Source organism: Bos javanicus, chromosome 2 (assembly GCF_032452875.1).
Source record: "Bos javanicus breed banteng chromosome 2, ARS-OSU_banteng_1.0, whole genome shotgun sequence".
Classification (NCBI taxonomy): domain Eukaryota; kingdom Metazoa; phylum Chordata; class Mammalia; order Artiodactyla; family Bovidae; genus Bos; species Bos javanicus.
The window spans coordinates 102903786-102924076 of record NC_083869.1 but is presented as its reverse complement, the minus strand read 5'-3'; the positions used below and the strand labels follow the sequence as shown (position 1 = coordinate 102924076).

General features: G+C 37.9%; 1 protein-coding gene across 1 annotated transcript in view; it reads left to right on the top strand.

Annotated features, from left to right (window-relative positions):
* The window catches only part of BARD1 (BRCA1 associated RING domain 1), a 100468-nt gene that overhangs the window by 61643 nt on the left and 18534 nt on the right, over positions 1-20291 (top strand). Inside the window, exon 7 of the mRNA XM_061384050.1 lies at positions 5839-5947. Within this exon, the coding sequence (XP_061240034.1) occupies positions 5839-5947 (109 nt within the window). The remainder of the gene's footprint in view (positions 1-5838; positions 5948-20291) is intronic.

Sequence of the window (20291 nt, the reverse complement as noted above, 5' to 3'; positions counted from 1 at the left end):
CCCATAGCTTGTAGCCCACTAGGGGCTCCTCTGTCCATGGGATCATCCTGGCAGAAATACTGGATTGGGTTGCCATTTCCTACTCCAGGGTATCTTCCTGACCCAGGGATCGAACCCAGGTCTTCTATATCTCCTGCGTTGGCAGTCAGATTCTCTACCACTAGTCCCACCATGCACTTTCTCCAGTATACTTTAAATCATCTCTAGATTACTTATAATACTTAATACAGTGTAATGCTATGTAAATAGTTGCTAGTACATGACAAATTCGTTTTGTTTCCGGAACTTCCTAAAAAAAATTTTTTTTTTTTCTTTTTTAGTGTTTTTGATCCACTCACTGTTAGTTGAATCCATGGATATGGAACCTGTGGCAATGGAGGGCAGGCTGCATGCACATATTCTCAGTCTATGTGTGTTAAATAAATAAATGATTATTACTAGTTGTGATATATATACATTATGTATATTAATACATATATGCATTTTTGTATTGAATCTATTAACCTTGGTCAGTTACAGGTCAGTAACAATGACCCTCCAACATTTCTTATTAATTTTTCTGTAGTAAAAAAACAATAATTTATGGACACTTAGATTGTCTGTCAAGATTTTAAACTAAATTTTTGAAAAGAAATTTAAAATCTTCAGTCATACCTTCAAAACTTTTATGTGAAATACATTTACAATTATTTAAAATCAGCACTAAAAAAATACAGCAGGAATATATCAGAGGGAAAAAAGTGGTAAAATTTGCTAATATAATGTGTTGTGAAGAAACAGAAAAAAAATTGGAATTAGAAAGATACTTCCCTGGTTAGTGACTATATAAAATGTTTTACTTATCAGTTTTTATGATTTAGTATTGATAAAGTATGTTATCTATATGTAGTCATTTGCCATTCACTGAATCATAAAGAGATTTCTTTGATAGGTCATAAGAGAACTGAACTGTCAAAAATGGTGCATATGAAAGTTGTTAATATACTGTCATGCACTACGTGTAAATTCTGCACTGAAGATATTGAGGTTTTCCTATATTCTGAAAATAGTTTTAATTATATTGGTGTTGCATTGACCCATAGTTTAGCCAGTAGACATATATGTTTTTCTGTTTTCACAGCTACATACTGTCTTTGTTTCTAATGACTATTGCTTTATGCCTTATTTGTGGCATTCATTTGCTCAGTCATATACGACTCTTTGCAACCCCATGGACTGTAGCACTCCAGGTTTCCCTGTCCTTCACCATCTCCTGGAGTTTGCTTAAACTCATGTCCATATCATCCTCTGTTACCCCCTTTTCCTCTTGCCTTCAATCTTTCCCAGCATCAGGGTCTTTTCCAGTGAGTTGGCTCTTTGCATCAGGTGGCCAAAGTGTTGGAGCTTCAGCATCAGTCCTTGCAATGAATTCAGGGTTGACTTCCTTTAGGATTGACTTGTATGAACTTGCAATCCAAGGGATTCTCAAGAGTCTTCTCTAGCACCACAGTTCGAAAGCATCAATTCTTTGGAGCTCTGTCTTCTTTATCGTCCATCTCTCATGTCTGGACATGACTACTGGAAAAACCATAGCTTTAACTGTACAGACCTTTGTCAGCAAAGTGACGTCTTTTTAATACACTGTCTAGGTTGGTGATAGCTTTTCTCCCAAGGAACAAGCATCTTTTAATTTCATGTCTGCAATCATCTTCTGCAGTGATTTTGGCACCCGAGAAAATAAAGTCTGCCACTGTTTCCATTATTTTCCCATTTGTTTGCTGTGAAGTGATGGGACCAGATGCCATGATCTTTGTTTTTTGAATGTTGAGTTTTAAGCCAGCTTTTTCACTCTCCTCTTTTACCTTCATCATGAGGCTCTTTAGTGCCTCTTCACTTCTGCCATTAGGATGGTGTCATCTGCATATCTGAGGTTACTGACATTTCTCCTGACAACCTTGATTCCACCTTGTTCTTCATCCACCCCGCATTTCGCATGATGTACTTTGCATATAATTTAAGTAAGCAGAGTGACGGTGTACAGCCTTGGCGTACTCCTTTCCCTATTTGGACCCAGCCCATTGTTTCACATTTGGTTCTAACTATTGTGGTGTTGGAGAAGACTCTTGAGAGTTCCTTGGACTGCGAGGAGATCCAACCAGTCCTTTCTGAAGGAGATCAGCCCTGGGATTTCTTTGGAAGGAATGATGCTAAAGCTGAAACTCCAGTTCTTTGGCCACCTCATGCGAAGAATTGACTCATTGGAAAAGACTCTGATGCTGGGAGGGACTGGGGGCAAGAGGAGAAGGGGACGACAGGGGATGAGATGGCTGGATGGCATCACTGACTTGATGGATGTGAGTCTGAGTGAACTCCTGGAGTTGGTGATGGACAGGGAGGCCTGGCGTGCTGCAATTCATGGGGTCGAAAAGAGTCGGGCACGACTGAGCGACTGAACTGAACTGACTGACTGCTTCTTGACCTGCATACAGTTTTCAATTTTCCATGTTCTATTTGGCTCAGACACATGAGCATATAGTAATTAGGTTCTTCAGCCCTGATAGAAAGCTTTCTTTCATTAATTCCATCCATTTCAATAATCACATTGCTTATTCCCCCAACAAGCCCTTCACATTCATCTTCCAAATTCTAGTTTCTAGTCCTGAGTTTGAGTTCGTTTTATTTGCTGCTGTGTGTTTTTTTTTAACCTCCTGTAAAATCCATCTCACATTTCACCTCATTATTTGTGCCTTGATTAATACTTTTTAGTTTTATACTTACCTATTGAAAGAGTATTTGTCCTCAATAGGATTACAGGCAAAGACAATGTTTTCTAAGTATTGTGTATCCCTCCAAAATAATCTGTTTTAAGGTTAAGGTTTTAGATTAAAGTATGTCAGAAAATAACGTGCTATATTTAAGAACATTTAGGAAAAAAATCGTTCTATAAGCTCCCTTGGTAACCCATTCTAATAGCAAATTATTGATACTTATTCTGCTCCATGATATTGCAGTAAATCTAAAGCAAACAAAACACTTCTTCCTTATATAGTGATGGGGAATAATTGATTTATCATGTCTTCAGTTAATAATTGATCACATCAAAAGTCCCTTGTGGCTTTTCCTCTATGTATTACCTATTTTTTTTTTTAAAGAAGATAATCTAATTATATTTTAAATTGATTTTTGACATAAATATGTAAGCACAGTATTCATTCAAATATATCGTTATGGGGAAAAAGTTTTATGCCTTTTTTGTGCCCACATAATAAAGGAGAAATCTTACATATGCTCTGTCTTCTCTTGCTATGGTTTTTTAAGGTGTCACATGAAAACTTGTGTCTAATTCCAAATTTCAGTGGTCCATGGCAAAGCAGTATCATGACAGGATTTAATAGACTGCATCTCCCATGATGCAGGACTAAGGGTTAACTGATTATTTCAGTAGCATTTTTAATGTGCCATTCTCCAGTTCATTAGCAATGCAGGAAGGCTAAGCGTTTAGCAAATTGTGTATAAGCAGAAGCCATCCATAATCCAGGTAGAGAAATCACATGTTTAAAAACCATATTGAGGTAGTAAGCTTTGTGTAGTAAGGACTCTAAATGACTAGAATCTTGCTAGTCATTTTATGAAGCAGTTTTTTTTAACATCGTAAAAGCATCTTCCTTGTTCAGAGACCATTGTTTATTTTTGATTTAAAGCCTTTTTAAGCTGATTTGGTTCTTTGGAAAGTACTTTCATTTAACATTTTTAAATGTTGTCATGGTTCTCTTTAGTTTGTATTTGTGTAAAATAATTATGCTGTAGTTACTGTGCATTAAAGTACACTTGATTGGGCTCTTAAATTTCATTTCCTTGGAGAAATCTACATTTGTCTTTGATAAAAAGTCCTTATGTGTGCACTGATTGATTTTTTTTTTTTTTAATGCATATAGTGTGACTTTTTTTGTTTATTTTTCCATCTGGGGATATAAGACCTAGCATATTGATTCCTTTTTGTCATACTTAGAACGTTGGTATGTGAGGAGATTGTGTATTTGGTACATGGCCATAACAGATAATAAAATTGAGAAATGTCAAGTGTAGTGGATGAGATCAGCTCCCTTTTGAAAGAAAATGACCTTACCTGCTTTGAGAGTGAAAGTGAAAGTCACTCAGTCGTGTCCAACTCTTTGCAACCCCATGGACTATACAGTCCATGAAATTCTCTAGGCCAGAATGCTGGAGTGCGTAGCCTTTTGCTTCTCCAGGGGATCTTCCCAACCCAGGGAACGAACCTAGGTCTCCCTCCTTGCAGGCAGATTCTTTACCAGCTGAGCCACAAGGGAAGACCCCGCTCCTGCTTTAAATATATAATAATTTGGGAGGACCCAATTTCCAGTGTAGTAACTGGTGTCTTTTTTTTTTTTTTTTTTTTTAATCAGAAAGTTGAAATACAAGTAACTGTATTATACTTTGGTTTGAGAAAAACTTTTCAGAAGAAAGACACATGCTGTAGGACTTGGGCATGTAAGGGAATCTGAGAATACACGTTGATCAGAGTTTATGTAGCACTTGGCCAAGGAGAAAGAGTGACTGAACCTGATAGTCGTGAATAGCAGTCATTAGAGAAACATTTGCTGTGCTTCATTTCTTTTCCCACTCTGCCATCATAACAGCTTTCTCTAAGGTCATTAATGACCTTGACTCTAAACCCAGTAGGTGCTCATATCTCTCACCCAGTGCTCTCAGATTTGACACCTTCTTCCTTTCTTTCCCTCTTAATGTTTCCCTGTTCCCATCCAGATCTTTTCCTGCACATTTGATACAAATTTGAAAGCTCGTATTATACCAAGTTTATAATTTTATATCCTGTTTAACACATTGCATTTTTTTTTACATGAACAATAATGACTGTTGTATGGATATCCTGTAATCTAAAAACCAGAGAAGATTTCAAAAGACAGGTTCAGTGTAAAAACTTTTCGGCCATGATATAATGCATTAAAATCATTTTGAAACTGTATGTAAAGAAGTGGACTATTAGACAAAGTGCTGTAATTTCAACAGTGTCCTTATGATTGAAAGACTAATCATGGGCGATATGGAATATTGTTAGAATGAATAGAAGGAAAGTGAGACCTTTGTCAAGTCAGTGGAAGCTTTCTCTCAGTGAAGTAACAGCCATACCATGTGTCTGAGGTCTCTTCCCTTGTGATGTTCTGTGACTCTAGAATTGGTGCAGCAGGGAAGTCTGGGTCGCTCTCTGAACTCCCATCAGTTTATTCTGTGATGGCTATAATTATTGTAGATTGTAGTGTACATACATATTAAAAATTAATTTTAAAATGCCCTTTTTACCACTTTATTAAATTGTCATGTGACATACTTTTCCTTCTAGTGAATCTAAATACCCATCTTGTGAATTTATCTAATTTCTGTATTTGTTTATATAGACTATAGAGCCTGTAACAGCTACAGTAAGTGATTTTTATTTGCATTTGAAAGTATGTAATCAGCCCATAGTGATTAATGATTATGAAGCTATATTTTAAAATATGAATTTGAATACCAATATGGAGTTGTGAAAAAAAATCATGTTTAAGTAACAATATATTCAGTTAAGAATAGTCCCTGTAATGGTCTGGTGTTAAACTGAAATTTCACATCTCTTTTTCTATTTTCACATATTTTTTTCTATTTTTCAGCAGCTTGTAGTACTTGATTCTTATGCCTGATGTGAATTCTTGAGTCATTTATTTTCAAAAAATTGTGTCTTATTAGGGAAGTTGAAAAAATTGTTCCACTAGTGTATTCATTTAGTGAAAAATCAGATCACACATTTTATTTACTTAAACCCATCTGTACTTATTTTACCAGCAACATATTTGGTCTGCGGCCTGTGGATTATGCAGACAGTGAAAATATGAAATCACTGTTGCTGCTACCGGAGAAGAAGGAATCCTCATCAACCAGCCATTGCTCAGTAGTGAGTATGGATGTAGCCTTGGGACATTTATGTGTTTTATTGAATTCAATTATAAAATGAACAAAATGGCAAAATTTCTAGTTAGTGAACTGCTTTGATTCACCAGTTGAGCACTTTCTATGTAGTAGCTGTTGTGATTTCAAAGACATAATCAGAATAAATCAACAAATACTTATTGTTGTTTTTCCCCCTCCATATTTTAGGTAGCATTCATATAGCAATAAATAAGACTAATAGAACTCTTATTCTCAAGAAGTATACTTTCTAATGAGAGCTAGGAAAGATACAGACTGTGGATATATAAACTAATATAAATAAAATAATTTTGGAAACTTACAAATGAGTTCTTTGATGAAGACTTTATAGAGTGTAATAGACTGGAGGTTGTGGGCTTCAAGAAAGGTACCATTTTACCTGGGTCATCAAGGAGAGCCTTTAAAGAACTGATATTTGGTCTGAAACCTGATTGATGTCAAGGGAGCACCTAGGTGAATATCTGGAGGACAAGTGTCCTAGTAGAGGGAACAGCAAGTGTGTAGGTCCCTCAGTGGGTGACCTTGGTGTGTTTGAAGGTTAGAGAGAAAGTCATTGTTGCTGGTGACTCAGTTCTGTTCAGTTTACTTCAGTCACTCAGTCATGTCCGACTCTTTGTGACCCCATGAATCACAGCACGCCAGGCCTCCCTGTCCATCACCAACTCCCAGAGTCTACCCAAACCCATGTCCATCGAGTCAGTGATGCCATCCAGCCATCTCATCCTCTGTCGTCCCCTTCTCCTCCTGCCTTCAATCTTTCGCAGCATCAGGGTCTTTTCAGATGAGTCAGCTCTTTACATCAGGTGACCAAAGTATTGGAGTTTCAGCTTCAACATCAGTCCTTCCAATGAACACCCAGGACTGATCTGCTTCAGGATGGACTGGTTGGATCTCCTTGCAGTCCAAGGGACTCTCAAGAGTTTTCTCCAACACCACAGTTCAAAAGCATCAATGCTTCAGCTCTCAGCTTTCTTTAGAGTCCAACTCTCACATCCATACATGACCACAGGAAAAACCATAGCCTTGACTAGATGGACCTTTGTTGGCAAAGTAATGTCTTTGCTTTTTAATATGCTGTCTAGTTTGGTCATAACTTTCCTTCCAAGGAGTAAGCGTCTTTTAATTTCATGGCTGCAATCACCATGTGCAGTGATTTTGGAGCCCCCCAAAATAAAGTCTGTCATTCTTTCCACTGTTTCCCCATCTATTCGCCATGAAGTGATGGGACCAGATGCCATGATCTTAGTTTTCTGAATGTTGAGCTTTAAACCAACTTTTTCACTCTTCTCTTTCAATTTCATCAAGAGGCTCTTTAGTTCTTCTTCACTTTCTGCCATAAGAGTGGTGTCATCTGCATATCTGAGGTTATTGATATTTCTCCCAGCAATCTTGATTCCAGCTTGTGCTTCCTCCAGCCCAGTGTTTCTCATGATGTACTCTGCATAGAAGTTAAATAAGCAAGGTGACAATATACAGCCTTGATGTACTCCTTTTCCTATTTGGAACCAGTCTGTTGTTCCATGTCCAATTCTAACTGTTACTTCCTGACCTGCATACAGATTTCTCAAGAGGCAGGTCAGGTGGTCTGGTATTCCCATCTCTTTCAGAGTTTTCCACAGTTTATTGTGATCCACACAGTCAAAGGCTTTGACATAGGGCATGTCTAAGAGTAATGGGGAAACCACTGAAAGAATTTAAAGCAAGGAATGGTATAATCTGATTTACACTTTAGAAAGTTCACTCTGGCAGCTTTTAATCAAAAGATGGAGTGGCAGCAAGAGTGGCAGCAGGGAAATTACTTGGACTGTTTCTTGGTAAAGAAGAGAGAGAGACCATGATGACCTGAATTAAGGGAACAGCAATGGAAGTTGTGAAAAGTTATGAGATTGGTATGTATTTTTGAGTTAGTGCCAACAGAACTTTTGGATAGATTATAGACGAAGTATGGAGAAAGAGTAGAATTAATATGACTTAAGCTTCACTGTTTTCTCAGATGGTACTACCTGCAGTGTGGGAGACCTAGGTTTGATCCCTAGGTCAGGAAGATCCCCTGGAGTAGGAAATGGCAACACACTCCAGTATTCTTGCCTGGAGAATTCCATGGACAGAGGAGCCTGCGGGTTACAGTCCATAGGATCGCAGAGAGTCAAACACCACTGAGCTACTAACACATCCACTTTTTACTTTACCAGTGGAGTAGATGTGGGTGCCATTTGCTGCCTTGTGGAAAAAATGCCTATTTCTTAGGAGCCTGTAGTTTAGTTGGGAATATGGATGTAAAAAAAATTATTACACACTGCAGTGTATTTGTAATAGATGCCATACAAATGTACAGTAGAGTCTTAAAGAAAGAAGCTGATTTTAGGAGGGATCAGAAGAGAAGGTAACATGATGTCTAAGTAAGCCTTTGAAGGTACAAGTTTTAGCAAGATATCTAATACTGTGTTATATTGGCTTTTATTTGCAAATAACAGAAAACATTCATTCAAATACTTAAAGAGTATATTCTCTTATATAATCTCAATATATGACAGTTCTTGTTATAATTTGGCTTAGCAATTACAAGGCTGCACCAAAGATCTAAACTTTTTCTGTTCTTCTGCTTCCCTGTCTTCAGTGTGGTGGTTGTGTCCTCACTAATCTCCCTGCTGGTGATTGTAGGATGATTGCCACAATTCCAGATACAACAGTGTCCAGTATTAGGACTAAAACCTTTCCCAGAAGCCTTCCAATGGACTTCCTCTTACATCTTATTGGTCAGAACTGGTCACATAATTGCTTTTGACATACATTGTGGTTGAAGATAGGGTCAATCCTTGAAGACATGAACAGCATTAGGACTCTATTAGAGTCTAGAAGGAGTGAGGAATGGATTTTCATTGGCCACTGCAATCAGGTACACAAAGCAGAAATAGAAGCCCAGATCTCAGGAACAGCTGCCCAGAGACAAGGAGATATAAAGGACCTTAGAAATTTGAGAAACTAGAATTTAGTGTGAGAGGAGCATGAGGTGTATTAAAGAGGAACTGGAAGTAAAGACCTGGGTTGGGATCAGATTAGGAAAGACCTTGAGCTCTCTGTGGAGGAGTGGAGACTATTCCCCAGTTAGTGAGGCACCCTCAGTGTCTCTTTCAGTGGAATGGGACTCTGGGGGATAGCGAGGGCAGGCTGGGACTGAAGACTGGTGAGGAGGCTGTTGTTGTGTGTCCTTGTGAAGTAGAGAGGATTGAAACTACAAGTGGTGTTGGGGATGGGTGTGTGAAGTGAAGATGAGAGGCTTTAAAGAGAGGGGTGATGGACTCAGTGTATCTTTACTGCTCAGATGGGGGAAAATGAGAGAAAAGGGTAAACACATCTAGAACCGTTCAGAGAAGGCTTCTTGTCCAGTAGAGGCAGCAGATACTCAGTGATTGACCTGATTGTTTAAGATAAGGAGGTAACTGAAGATGTTTCTAATTTGAGGTGTTCGTTTCTTGGGCTCCAGAATCACTGCAAATGGTGACTGCAGCCATGAAATTAAAAGACACTTGCTCCTTGGAAGAAAAGCTATGACAAAACTAGACAGTGTATTAAAAAGCAGAGACATCACTTTACCAACAAAGGTCCATCTAGTTAAAGCTATAGTTTTTCCAGTAGTCATGTACAGATGTGAATGTTGGACCATAAAGAAGGCTGAGCACCAAAGAATTGATGCTTTTGAAGTATGGAGCTGGAGAAGACTCTGAGAGTCTTTTAGACAACATGGAGAACAAACCAGTCAGTCTGCAGTCTGCAGTCCATGGAGTCACTAAGAGTCAGACATGACTGAGCAACTGAACTAAAACTGAAAGGAAATCAACCCTGAATATTCATTGAAAAGACTGATGCTACAATACTTTGGCCATCTGATGCAAAGAGCCAACTCATTGGAAAAGATCCTGATGCTGAGAAAGATTGAGGACAAGACGAGAAGGGGGCAACAGAGGATAAGATAGTTGGGTGGCATCATCACCACAGTGGCATTCAGTTCAGTTCAGTTCAGTCGCTCAGTCGTGTCCAACTCTTTGCGACCCCATGAATCGCAGCACGCCAGGCCTGCCTGTCCATCACCAACTCCCGGAGTTCACCCAGACCCACATCCATCCAGTCAGTGATGCCATCCAGCCATCTCATCCTCTGTCGTCCGCTTCTCCTTCTGCCCCCAATCCCTCCCAGCATCAGAATCTTTTCCAATAAGTCAACTCTTCTCATGAGGTGGCCAAAGTACTGGAGTTTCAGCTTTAGCATCATTCCTTCCAAAGAAATCCCAGGGCTGATCTCCTTTAGAATGGACTGGTTGGATCTCCTTGCAGTCCAAGGGACTCTCAAGAGTCTTCTCCAACACCACAGTTCAAAATCATCAATTCTTCAGTGCTCAGCCTTCTTCACAGTCCAACTCTCACATCCATTCATGACCACTGGAAAAACCATAGCCTTGACTAGATGAACCTTTGTTGGCAAAGTAATGTCTCTGCTTTTGAATATGCTATCTAGGTTGGTCATAACTCTCCTTCCAAGGAGCAAGCGTGTTTTAATTTCATGGCTGCAATCACCATCTGCAGTGATTTTGGAGCCCAGAAAAATAAAGTCTGACACTGTTACCACTGTTTCCCCATCTGTTTCCCATGAAGTGATGGAACCGGATGCCATGATCTTCGTTTTCTGAATGTTGAGCTTTAAGCCAACTTTTTCACTCTCCTCTTTCACTTTCATCAAGAGGCTTTTTATTTCCTCTTCACTTTCTGCCATAAGGGTGGTGTCATCTGCATATCTGAGGTTATTGATATTTCTCCCGGCAGTCGTGATTCCAGCTTGTGTTTCTTCCAGTCCAGGGTTTCTCATGATGTACTCTGCATAGAAGTTAAATAAACAGGGTGACAATATACAGCCTTGACGTATATTTGGAACCAGTCTGTTGTTCCATGTCCAGTTCTAACTGTTGCTTCCTGACCTGCATATAGATTTCTCAAAAGGCAGATCAGGTGGTCTGGTATTCCCATCTCTTGAAGAATTTTCCACAGTTTATTGTGATCCACACAGTCAAAGGCTTTGGCATAGTCAATAAAGCAGAAATTGATGTTTTTCTGGAACTCTCTTGCTTTTTCAGTGATCCAGCGGGTGTTGGCAATTTGATCTCTGGTTCTTCTGCCTTTTCTAAAACCAGCTTGAACATCAGGAAGTTCACGGCTCACATATTGCTGAAGTCTGGCTTGGAGAATTTTGAGCATTACTTTACTAGTGTGTTAGATGAGTGCAATTGTGCAGTAGTTTGAGCATTCTTTGGCATTGCCTTTCTTTGGGATTGGAATGAAAACTGACCTTTTCCAGTCCTGTGGCCACTGCTGAGTTTTCCAAATTTGCTGGCATATTGAGTGCAGCACCTGCACAGCATCATCTTTCAGGATTTGAAAGAGCTCAACTGGAATTCCATCACCTCCACTAGCTTTGTTCGTAGTGATGCTTTCTAAGGCCCACTTGACTTCACATTCCAGAATGTCTGGCTCTAGGTCAGTGATCACACCATCATGGTTATCTGGGTCATGAAGATCTTTTTTGTACAGTTCTTCTGTGTATTCTTGCCACCTCTTCTTAGTATCTTCTGCTTCTGTTAGGTCCATACCATTTCTGTCCTTTATCGAGCCCATCTTTGCATGAAATGTTCCCTTGGTATCTCTAATTTTCTTGAAGAGATCTCTAGTCTCTCCCATTCTGTTGTTTTCCTCTGTTTCTTTAGTACGTGCAAACTCCAGGCGACAGTGATGGACAGAGAAGCCTGGCATGCTGCAGTCAGTCCATGGGGTCGCAAAGAGTTGGACATGACTGAGCAACTGAGCAACAGTATATGCTATCACAGGCTGGTTACCCTTATTCTTTGAAAACGCTTAATCTCCTTGCTCCAGGCATCAGCCTTGTAAGTGTGCCCTATCTGTAGACCTGGAAGAGAACCTAGAAATCAGCAGTTTAATTTCCTTGTTTTATAGATGAGAAAACTAACATGTAGTTTGATTTGCTCAGGGTTAGCCCACCATAGGAAAAAAAAAAACACAACACATTTTTTTTCCAATAGATGAATTAGAAGTTGAGTGAATTCGGAATATTATGAAAATTTTAGGTCAGTATTCATTCGGTCCTATTGTACTTAACTATAAATTGATCCTTACTCTATTCATTTGGACTTGGATTCTGATGGCAGAACATAATGTAACTAAGTTGTCATTTGCCAATATTTCTTTTATGTAAAAATCGGGAAAAGGATTATTTTAGATGTGTCAAAAATAAAGATATGGGGGGGAGGAGCCAAGATGGCGGAGGAGTAGGACGGGGAGAACACTTTCTCCCCCACAAATTCATCAAAAGAGCATTTAAACGTCGAGTAAATTCCACAAAACAACTTCTGAATGCCGGCAGAGGACATCAGGCACCCAGAAAAGCAACCCAACTCTTCGAAAGGAGCGCGACTGAACAAGTAAGCCTAAAAAAAAAAAAAAAAGTGTCCTCCACCGTGCCCTTTGAGTCAGGGCGGAAACCAGATACTGAAGAGACTAGCAAACAGAAGAAGATATAACAGAGGGAAACGCCTTGGAAGCTACAGGCAATAGATCAAAACCCTGTGGTTACTACGGACTACATAGGAAGGGGCCTATAGATCTTGAGAAATATAAATCTGACCAAGGAATTAGCCAAAAATGAACTGAACCCACAACACCCACAAAAAAAGAAACAAAAAAAGTCCTAGATATATTTTTATTATTTTTACGATCATTCTTTCTTTTTTTTTTTAATTAAAAAAAAAAAATTTTAAGTCCTCTATTGTTCCTTTAATTTTCACTTTTATAACCTATTACTTTGCAAAAAAAAAAAAAAAAAAGACCCTATTTTTTTCTTCTTCAGCAAACTTCATATATATATATTTTATAATTTTTTGACCTTGTTGTTTTTTTTTGTTGTTGTTGGTTTTTGTTTTTTTCTTCTTTTCTTTAACATTGTATTTTTGAAATTCCAAACTCTACTCTAGATTTTTAATTTTCGCTTTTTGGTATATGTTATCAATTTTGTACCTATAGTTTTTTTTTATATAATTTCTGTGATTTTTTTTTTTTCTTCTTCTTCTCTGTTTCTTTCTCTTCTTCTTTTATATAACATTGTATAGCTGAAATTCCAAACTTTACTCTAGATTTTCAATTTATGCTTTTTGGTATTTGATATCAATTTTGTACCTGTATTTTCTTTATAATTTTTGTGACATTGTTCGTATTTGTTTGTTTGTTTTCTCTCTTTATTTTTCTTCTTTTTTTTTTTTTAACATTGTATTTTTGAAATTCCAAACTCTACTCTAGATTTTTAATTTTTGCTTTCTGGTATTAGTTATCAATTTTGTACCTGTACTTTCTTTATAATTTTCGCGACCTTGTTTGTTTTTGTTTGTTCATTTTTTCTCTCTTTCTTTTCCTTCTTCTTTTCTTTAACATCGTATTTTTGAAATTCCAAACTCTACTCTAGATTTTTAATTTTCGCTCTCTGGTATTAGTTATCAATTTTGTACCTGTACTTTCTTTATAATTTTCGCGACCTTGTTTGTTTTTGTTTGTTCGTTCTTTCTCTCTTTCTTTTCCTTCTTCTTTTCTTTAACATCGTATTTTTGAAATTCCAAACTCTACTCTAGATTTTTAATTTTCGCTTTCTGGTATTAGTTATCAATTTTGTACCTGTACTTTCTTTATAATTTTCGCGACCTTGTTTGTTTTTGTTTGTTCGTTCTTTCTCTCTTTCTTTTCCTTCTTCTTTTCTTTAACATCGTATTTTTGAAATTCCAAACTCTACTCTAGATTTTTAATTTTTGCTTTTATGTATTTGTTACCAATTTTGTACCTTTAAGGACCCAATCTTCAGGACCCATTTTTCACTAGGGAGTGAGATTACTGGCTTGACTGCTCTCTCTCCCTTTGGACCCTCCTTTTTCTCCACCAGGTCGCCTGTGTCTCCTCCCTAACCCCTCTCTACTCTACCCAACTCTGTGAATTTCTGTGTGTTCCAGACGGTGGAGAACACTTAGGGAACTGATTACTGGCTGGATCTGTCTCCCTCCTTTTCATTCCCCCTTTTATCCTTCTGGCCACCTCTGTTACCTTCCTTCTTCTTCTCTTCTCTGTATAACCCCGTGAACATCTCTGAGTGGTCCAGTTGTGGAGTGCACATAAGGAAGTGACTACTGGCTAGCCCACTCTCTCCACTATTGATTCACCTCATCTCATTTGGGTCACCTCTAACTCCCTCCTCCCTCTTCTCTTCTCCATGTAACCCTGTGAACCTCTCTGAGTGACCCTCACTGCAGAGAAACTTATCATCTTTAATGTAGATGTTTTATCAATGGTGCTGTATAGAAGGAGAAGTTTTGAAACTACTGTAAAAATAAGACCGATAATCGGAAGCAGGAGACTTAAGTCCAAACCCTGACTCCAGGGAACTCCTGACTCCAAGGAACATTCATTGACAGGAGCTCATCAAATGCCTCCATACCGACACTGAAACCAAGCACCACACAAGGGCCAATAAGTTCCAGGGCAAGACATACCAAGCAAATTCTCCAGCAACAAAGGAACACAGTCCTGAGCTTCAAGATACAGGCTGCCCAAAGTCACCCCAAAACTATAGACATCTCATAACTCATTACTGGACATTTCATTGCACTCCAGAGAGAAGAAATACAGCTCCACCCACCAGAACACCGACACAAGCTTCCCTAACCAGGAAACCTCGACAAGCCACCTATACAAACCCACACACAGTGAGGAAACGCCATAATAAAGAGAACTCCACAAACTGCCAGAATACAGAAAGGATACCCCAAACTCAGCAATTTAAACAAGATGAAGAGACAGAGGAATACTCAGCAGATAAAGGAACAGGATAAATGCCCACCAAACCAAACAAAAGAGGAAGAGATAGGGAATCTACCTGATAAAGAATTCCGAATAATGATAGTGAAATTGATCCAAAATCTTGAAACTAAAATGGAATCACAGATAAATAGCCTGGAGACAAGGATTGAGAAGATGCAAGAAAGGTTTAACAAGGACCTAGAAGAAATAAAAAAGAGTCAATATATAATGAATAATGCAATAAGTGAAATTAAAAACACTCTGGAGGCAACAAATAGTAGAATAACAGAGGCAGAAGACAGGATTAGTGAATTAGAAGATAGAATGGTAGAAATAAATGAATCAGAGAGGATAAAAGAAAAACGAATTAAAAGAAATGAGGACAATCTCAGAGACCTCCAGGACAATATTAAACGCTACAACATTCGAATCATAGGGGTTCCAGAAGAAGAAGACAAAAAGAAAGACCATGAGAAAATACTTGAGGAGATAATAGTGGAAAACTTCCCTAAAATGGGGAAGGAAATAATCACCCAAGTCCAAGAAACCCAGAGAGTACCAAACAGGATAAACCCAAGGAGAAAAACCCCAAGACACATATTAATCAAATTAACAAAGATCAAACACAAAGAACAAATATTAAAAGCAGCAAGGGAAAAACAACAAATAACACACAAGGGAATTCCCATAAGGATAACAGCTGATCTTTCAATAGAAACTCTTCAAGCCAGGAGGGAATGGCAAGACATACTTAAAATGATGAAAGAAAATAACCTACAGCCCAGATTATTGTACCCAGCAAGGATCTCATTCAAGTATGAAGGAGAAATCAAAAGCTTTTCAGACAAGCAAAAGCTGAGAGAATTCTGCACCACCAAACCAGCTCTCCAACAAATACTAAAGGATATTCTCTAGACAGGAAACACAAAAACTGTGTATAAACTCGAACCCAAAACAATAAAGTAAATGGCAACGGGAACATACTTATTAGTAATTACCTTAAATGTAAATGGGTTGAATGCCCCAACCAAAAGACAAAGACTGGCTGAATGGATACAAAAACAAGACCCCTACATATGTTGTCTACAAGAGACCCACCTCAAAACAGGGGACACATACAGACTGAAAGTGAAGGGCTGGAAAAAGATTTTCCATGCAAATAGGGACCAAAAGAAAGCAGGAGTAGCAATACTCATATCAGATAAAATAGACTTTAAAACAAAGGCGGTGAAAAGAGACAAAGATGGTCACTACATAATGATCAAAGGATCAATCCAAGAAGAAGATATAACAATTATAAACATATATGCACCCAACACGGGAGCACCACAGTACGTAAGACAAATGCTAACAAGTATGAAAGGAGAAATTAACAATAACACAATAATAGTGGGAGACTTTAATACCCCACTTACACCTATGGATAGATCAACTAAACAGAAAATTAACAAGGAAACACAAACTTTAAACGATACAATAGACCAGTTAGACCTAATTGATATCTATAGGTCATTTCATCCCAAAACAATGAATTTCACCTTTTTCTCAAGTGCACATGGAACCTTCTCTAGGATAGATCACATCCTGGGCCATAAAGCTAGCCTTGGTAAATTCAAAAAAATAGAAATCATTCCAAGCATTTTTTCTGACCACAATGCAGTAAGATTAGATCTCAATTACAGGAGAAAAACTATTAAAAATTCCAACATATGGAGGCTGAACAACACGCTGCTGAATAACCAACAAATCACAGAAGAAATCAAAAAAGAAATCAAAATTTGCATAGAAACGAATGAAAATGAAAACACAACAACCCAAAACCTGTGGGACACGGTAAAAGCAGTCCTAAGGGGAAAGTTCATAGCAATACAGGCACACCTCAAGAAACAAGAAAAAAGTCAAATAAATAACCTAACTCTACACCTAAAGCAACTAGAAAAGGAAGAAATGAAGAACCCCAGGGTTAGTAGAAGGAAAGAAATCTTAAAAATTAGAGCAGAAATAAATGCAAAAGAAACAAAAGAGACCATAGCAAAAATCAACAAAACCAAAAGCTGGTTCTTTGAAAGGATAAATAAAATTGACAAACCATTAGCCAGACTCATCAAGAAACAAAGGGAGAAAAATCAAATCAACAAAATTAGAAACGAAAATGGAGAGATCACAACAGACAACACAGAAATACAAAGGATCATAAGAGACTACTATCAACAATTATATGCCAATAAAATGGACAACGTGGAAGAAATGGACAAATTCTTAGAAAAGTACAACTTTCCAAAACTGGACCAGGAAGAAATAGAAAATCTTAACAGACCCATCACAAGCATGGAAATTGAAACTGTAATCAAAAATCTTCCAGCAAACAAAAGCCCCGGTCCAGACGGCTTCACAGCTGAATTCTACCAAAAATTTAGAGAAGAGCTAACACCTATCCTGCTCAAACTCTTCCAGAAAATTGCAGAGGAAGGTAAACTTCCAAACTCATTCTATGAGGCCACCATCACCCTAATACCAAAACCTGACAAAGATCCCACAAAAAAAGAAAACTACAGGCCAATATCACTGATGAACATAGATGCAAAAATCCTTAACAAAATTCTAGCAATCAGAATCCAACAACACATTAAAAAGATCATACACCATGATCAAGTGGGCTTTATCCCAGGGATGCAAGGATTCTTCAATATCCGCAAATCAATCAATGTAATACACCACATTAACAAATTGAAAAATAAAAAGCATATGATTATCTCAATAGATGCAGAGAAAGCCTTTGACAAAATTCAACATCCATTTATGATAAAAACTCTCCAGAAAGCAGGAATAGAAGGAACATACCTCAACATAATAAAAGCTATATATGACAAACCCACTGCAAACATTATCCTCAATGGTGAAAAATTGAAAGCATTTCCTCTAAAGTCAGGAACAAGACAAGGGTGCCCACTTTCACCATTACTATTCAACATAGTTTTGGAAGTTTTGGCCACAGCAATCAGAGCAGAAAAAGAAATAAAAGGAATCCAAATTGGAAAAGAAGAAGTAAAACTCTCACTATTTGCAGATGACATGATCCTCTACATAGAAAACCCTAAAGAGTCCCCCAGAAAATTACTAGAAATAATCAATGACTATAGTAAAGTTGCAGGATATAAAATCAACACACAGAAATCCCTTGCATTCCTATACACTAATAATGAGAAAACAGAAAGAGAAATTAAGGAAACAATTCCATTCACCATTGCAACAGAAAGAATAAAATACTTAGGAATATATCTACCTAAAGAAACTAAAGACCTATATATAGAAAACTATAAAACACTGGTGAAAGAAATCAAAGAGGACACTAATAGATGGAGAAATATACCATGTTCATGGATTGGAAGAATCAATATAGTGAAAATGAGTATACTACCCAAAGCAATTTATAGATTCAACGCAATCCCTATCAAGCTACCAACAGTATTCTTCACAGAGCTAGAACAAATAATTTCACAATTTGTATGGAAATACAAAAAACCTCGAATAGCCAAAGCGATCTTGAGAAAGAAGAATGGAACTGGAGGAATCAACTTACCTGACTTCAGGCTCTACTACAAAGCCACAGTTATCAAGAAAGTATGGTACTGGCACAAAGACAGAAATATTGATCAATGGAATAAAATAGAAAGCCCAGAGATAAATCCACGCACATATGGACACCTTATCTTCGACAAAGGAGGCAAGAATATACAATGGATTAAAGACAATCTCTTTAACAAGTGGTGCTGGGAAATCTGGTCAGCCACTTGTAAAAGAATGAAACTGGACCACTTTCTAACACCATACACAAAAATAAACTCAAAATGGATTAAAGATCTAAACGTAAGACCAGAAACTATAAAACTCCTAGAGGAGAACATAGGCAAAACACTCTCCGACATACATCACAGCAGGATCCTCTATGACCCACCTCCCAGAATATTGGAAATAAAAGCAAAAATAAACAAATGGGACCTAATTAACCTTAAAAGCTTCTGCACATCATAGGAAACTATTAGCAAGGTGAAAAGACAGCCTTCAGAATGGGAGAAAATAATAGCAAATGAAGCAACCGACAAACAACTAATCTCAAAAATATACAAGCAACTCCTACAGCTCAACTCCAGAAAAATAAACGACCCAATCAAAAAATGGGCCAAAGAACTAAATAGACATTTCTCCAAAAAAGACATACAGATGGCTAACAAACACATGAAAAGATGCTCAACATCACTCATTATCAGAGAAATGCAAATCAAAACCACTATGAGGTACCATTTCACACCAGTCAGAATGGCTGTGATCCAAAAGTCTACAAATAATAAATGCTGGAGAGGGTGTGGAGAAAAGGGAACCCTCTTACACTGTTGGTGGGAATGCAAACTAGTCCAGCCACTATGGAGAACAGTGTGGAGATTCCTTAAAAAACTGGAAATAGAACTGCCTTATGATCCAGCAACCCCACTGCTGGGCATACACACTGAGGAAACCAGAAGGGAAAGAGACACGTGTACCCCAATGTTCATCACAGCACTGTTTATAATAGCCAAGACGTGGAAGCAACCTAGATGTCCATCAGCAGATGAATGGATAAGAAAGCTGTGGTACATATACACAATGGAGTATTACTCTGCCATTAAAAAGAATACATTTGAATCAGTTCTAATGAGGTGGATGAAACTGGAGCCTATTATACAGAGTGAAGTAAGCCAGAAGGAAAAACATAAATACAGTATACTAACGCATATATATGGAATTTAGAAAGATGGTAACAATAACCCGGTGTACGAGACAGCAAAAGAGACACTGATGTATAGAACAGTGTTATGGACTCTGTGGGAGAGGGAGAGGGTGGGAAGATGTGGGAGAATGGCAATGAAACATGTAAAATATCATGTAGGAAACGAGTTGCCAGTCCAGGTTCGATGCATGATGCTGGATGCTTGGGGCTGGTCCACTGGGACGGCCCAGAGGGATGGTATGGGGAGGGAGAAGGGAGGAGGGTTCGGGATGGGGAACACATGTATACCTGTGGCGGATTCATTTTGATATTTGGCAAAACTAATACAATTATGTAAAGTTTAAAAATAAAATAAAATTGGAAGAATAAAAAAAAAAAAAATAAAGATATGGTAATGGTATTATTGGAATCTGAAAGTGGCACTCTTATGCTTAATTTGACCTTCCAGTTACTCTTGTGTTTTTGTTAAATGTAAGAAACCTATACTTCCTGCATGTCACATGAACACTGCCCGTGAGTGAATATCGTTATTTACTCTCTTAATGGTAGCTACTTGGCTAAGGCAATGATCATGAACAGTAACAGTTCCTTAAGTTGAAAAAGTTGCTTCTTTGTGTATACTCACTAAAGACAAGATCTGGGATCTT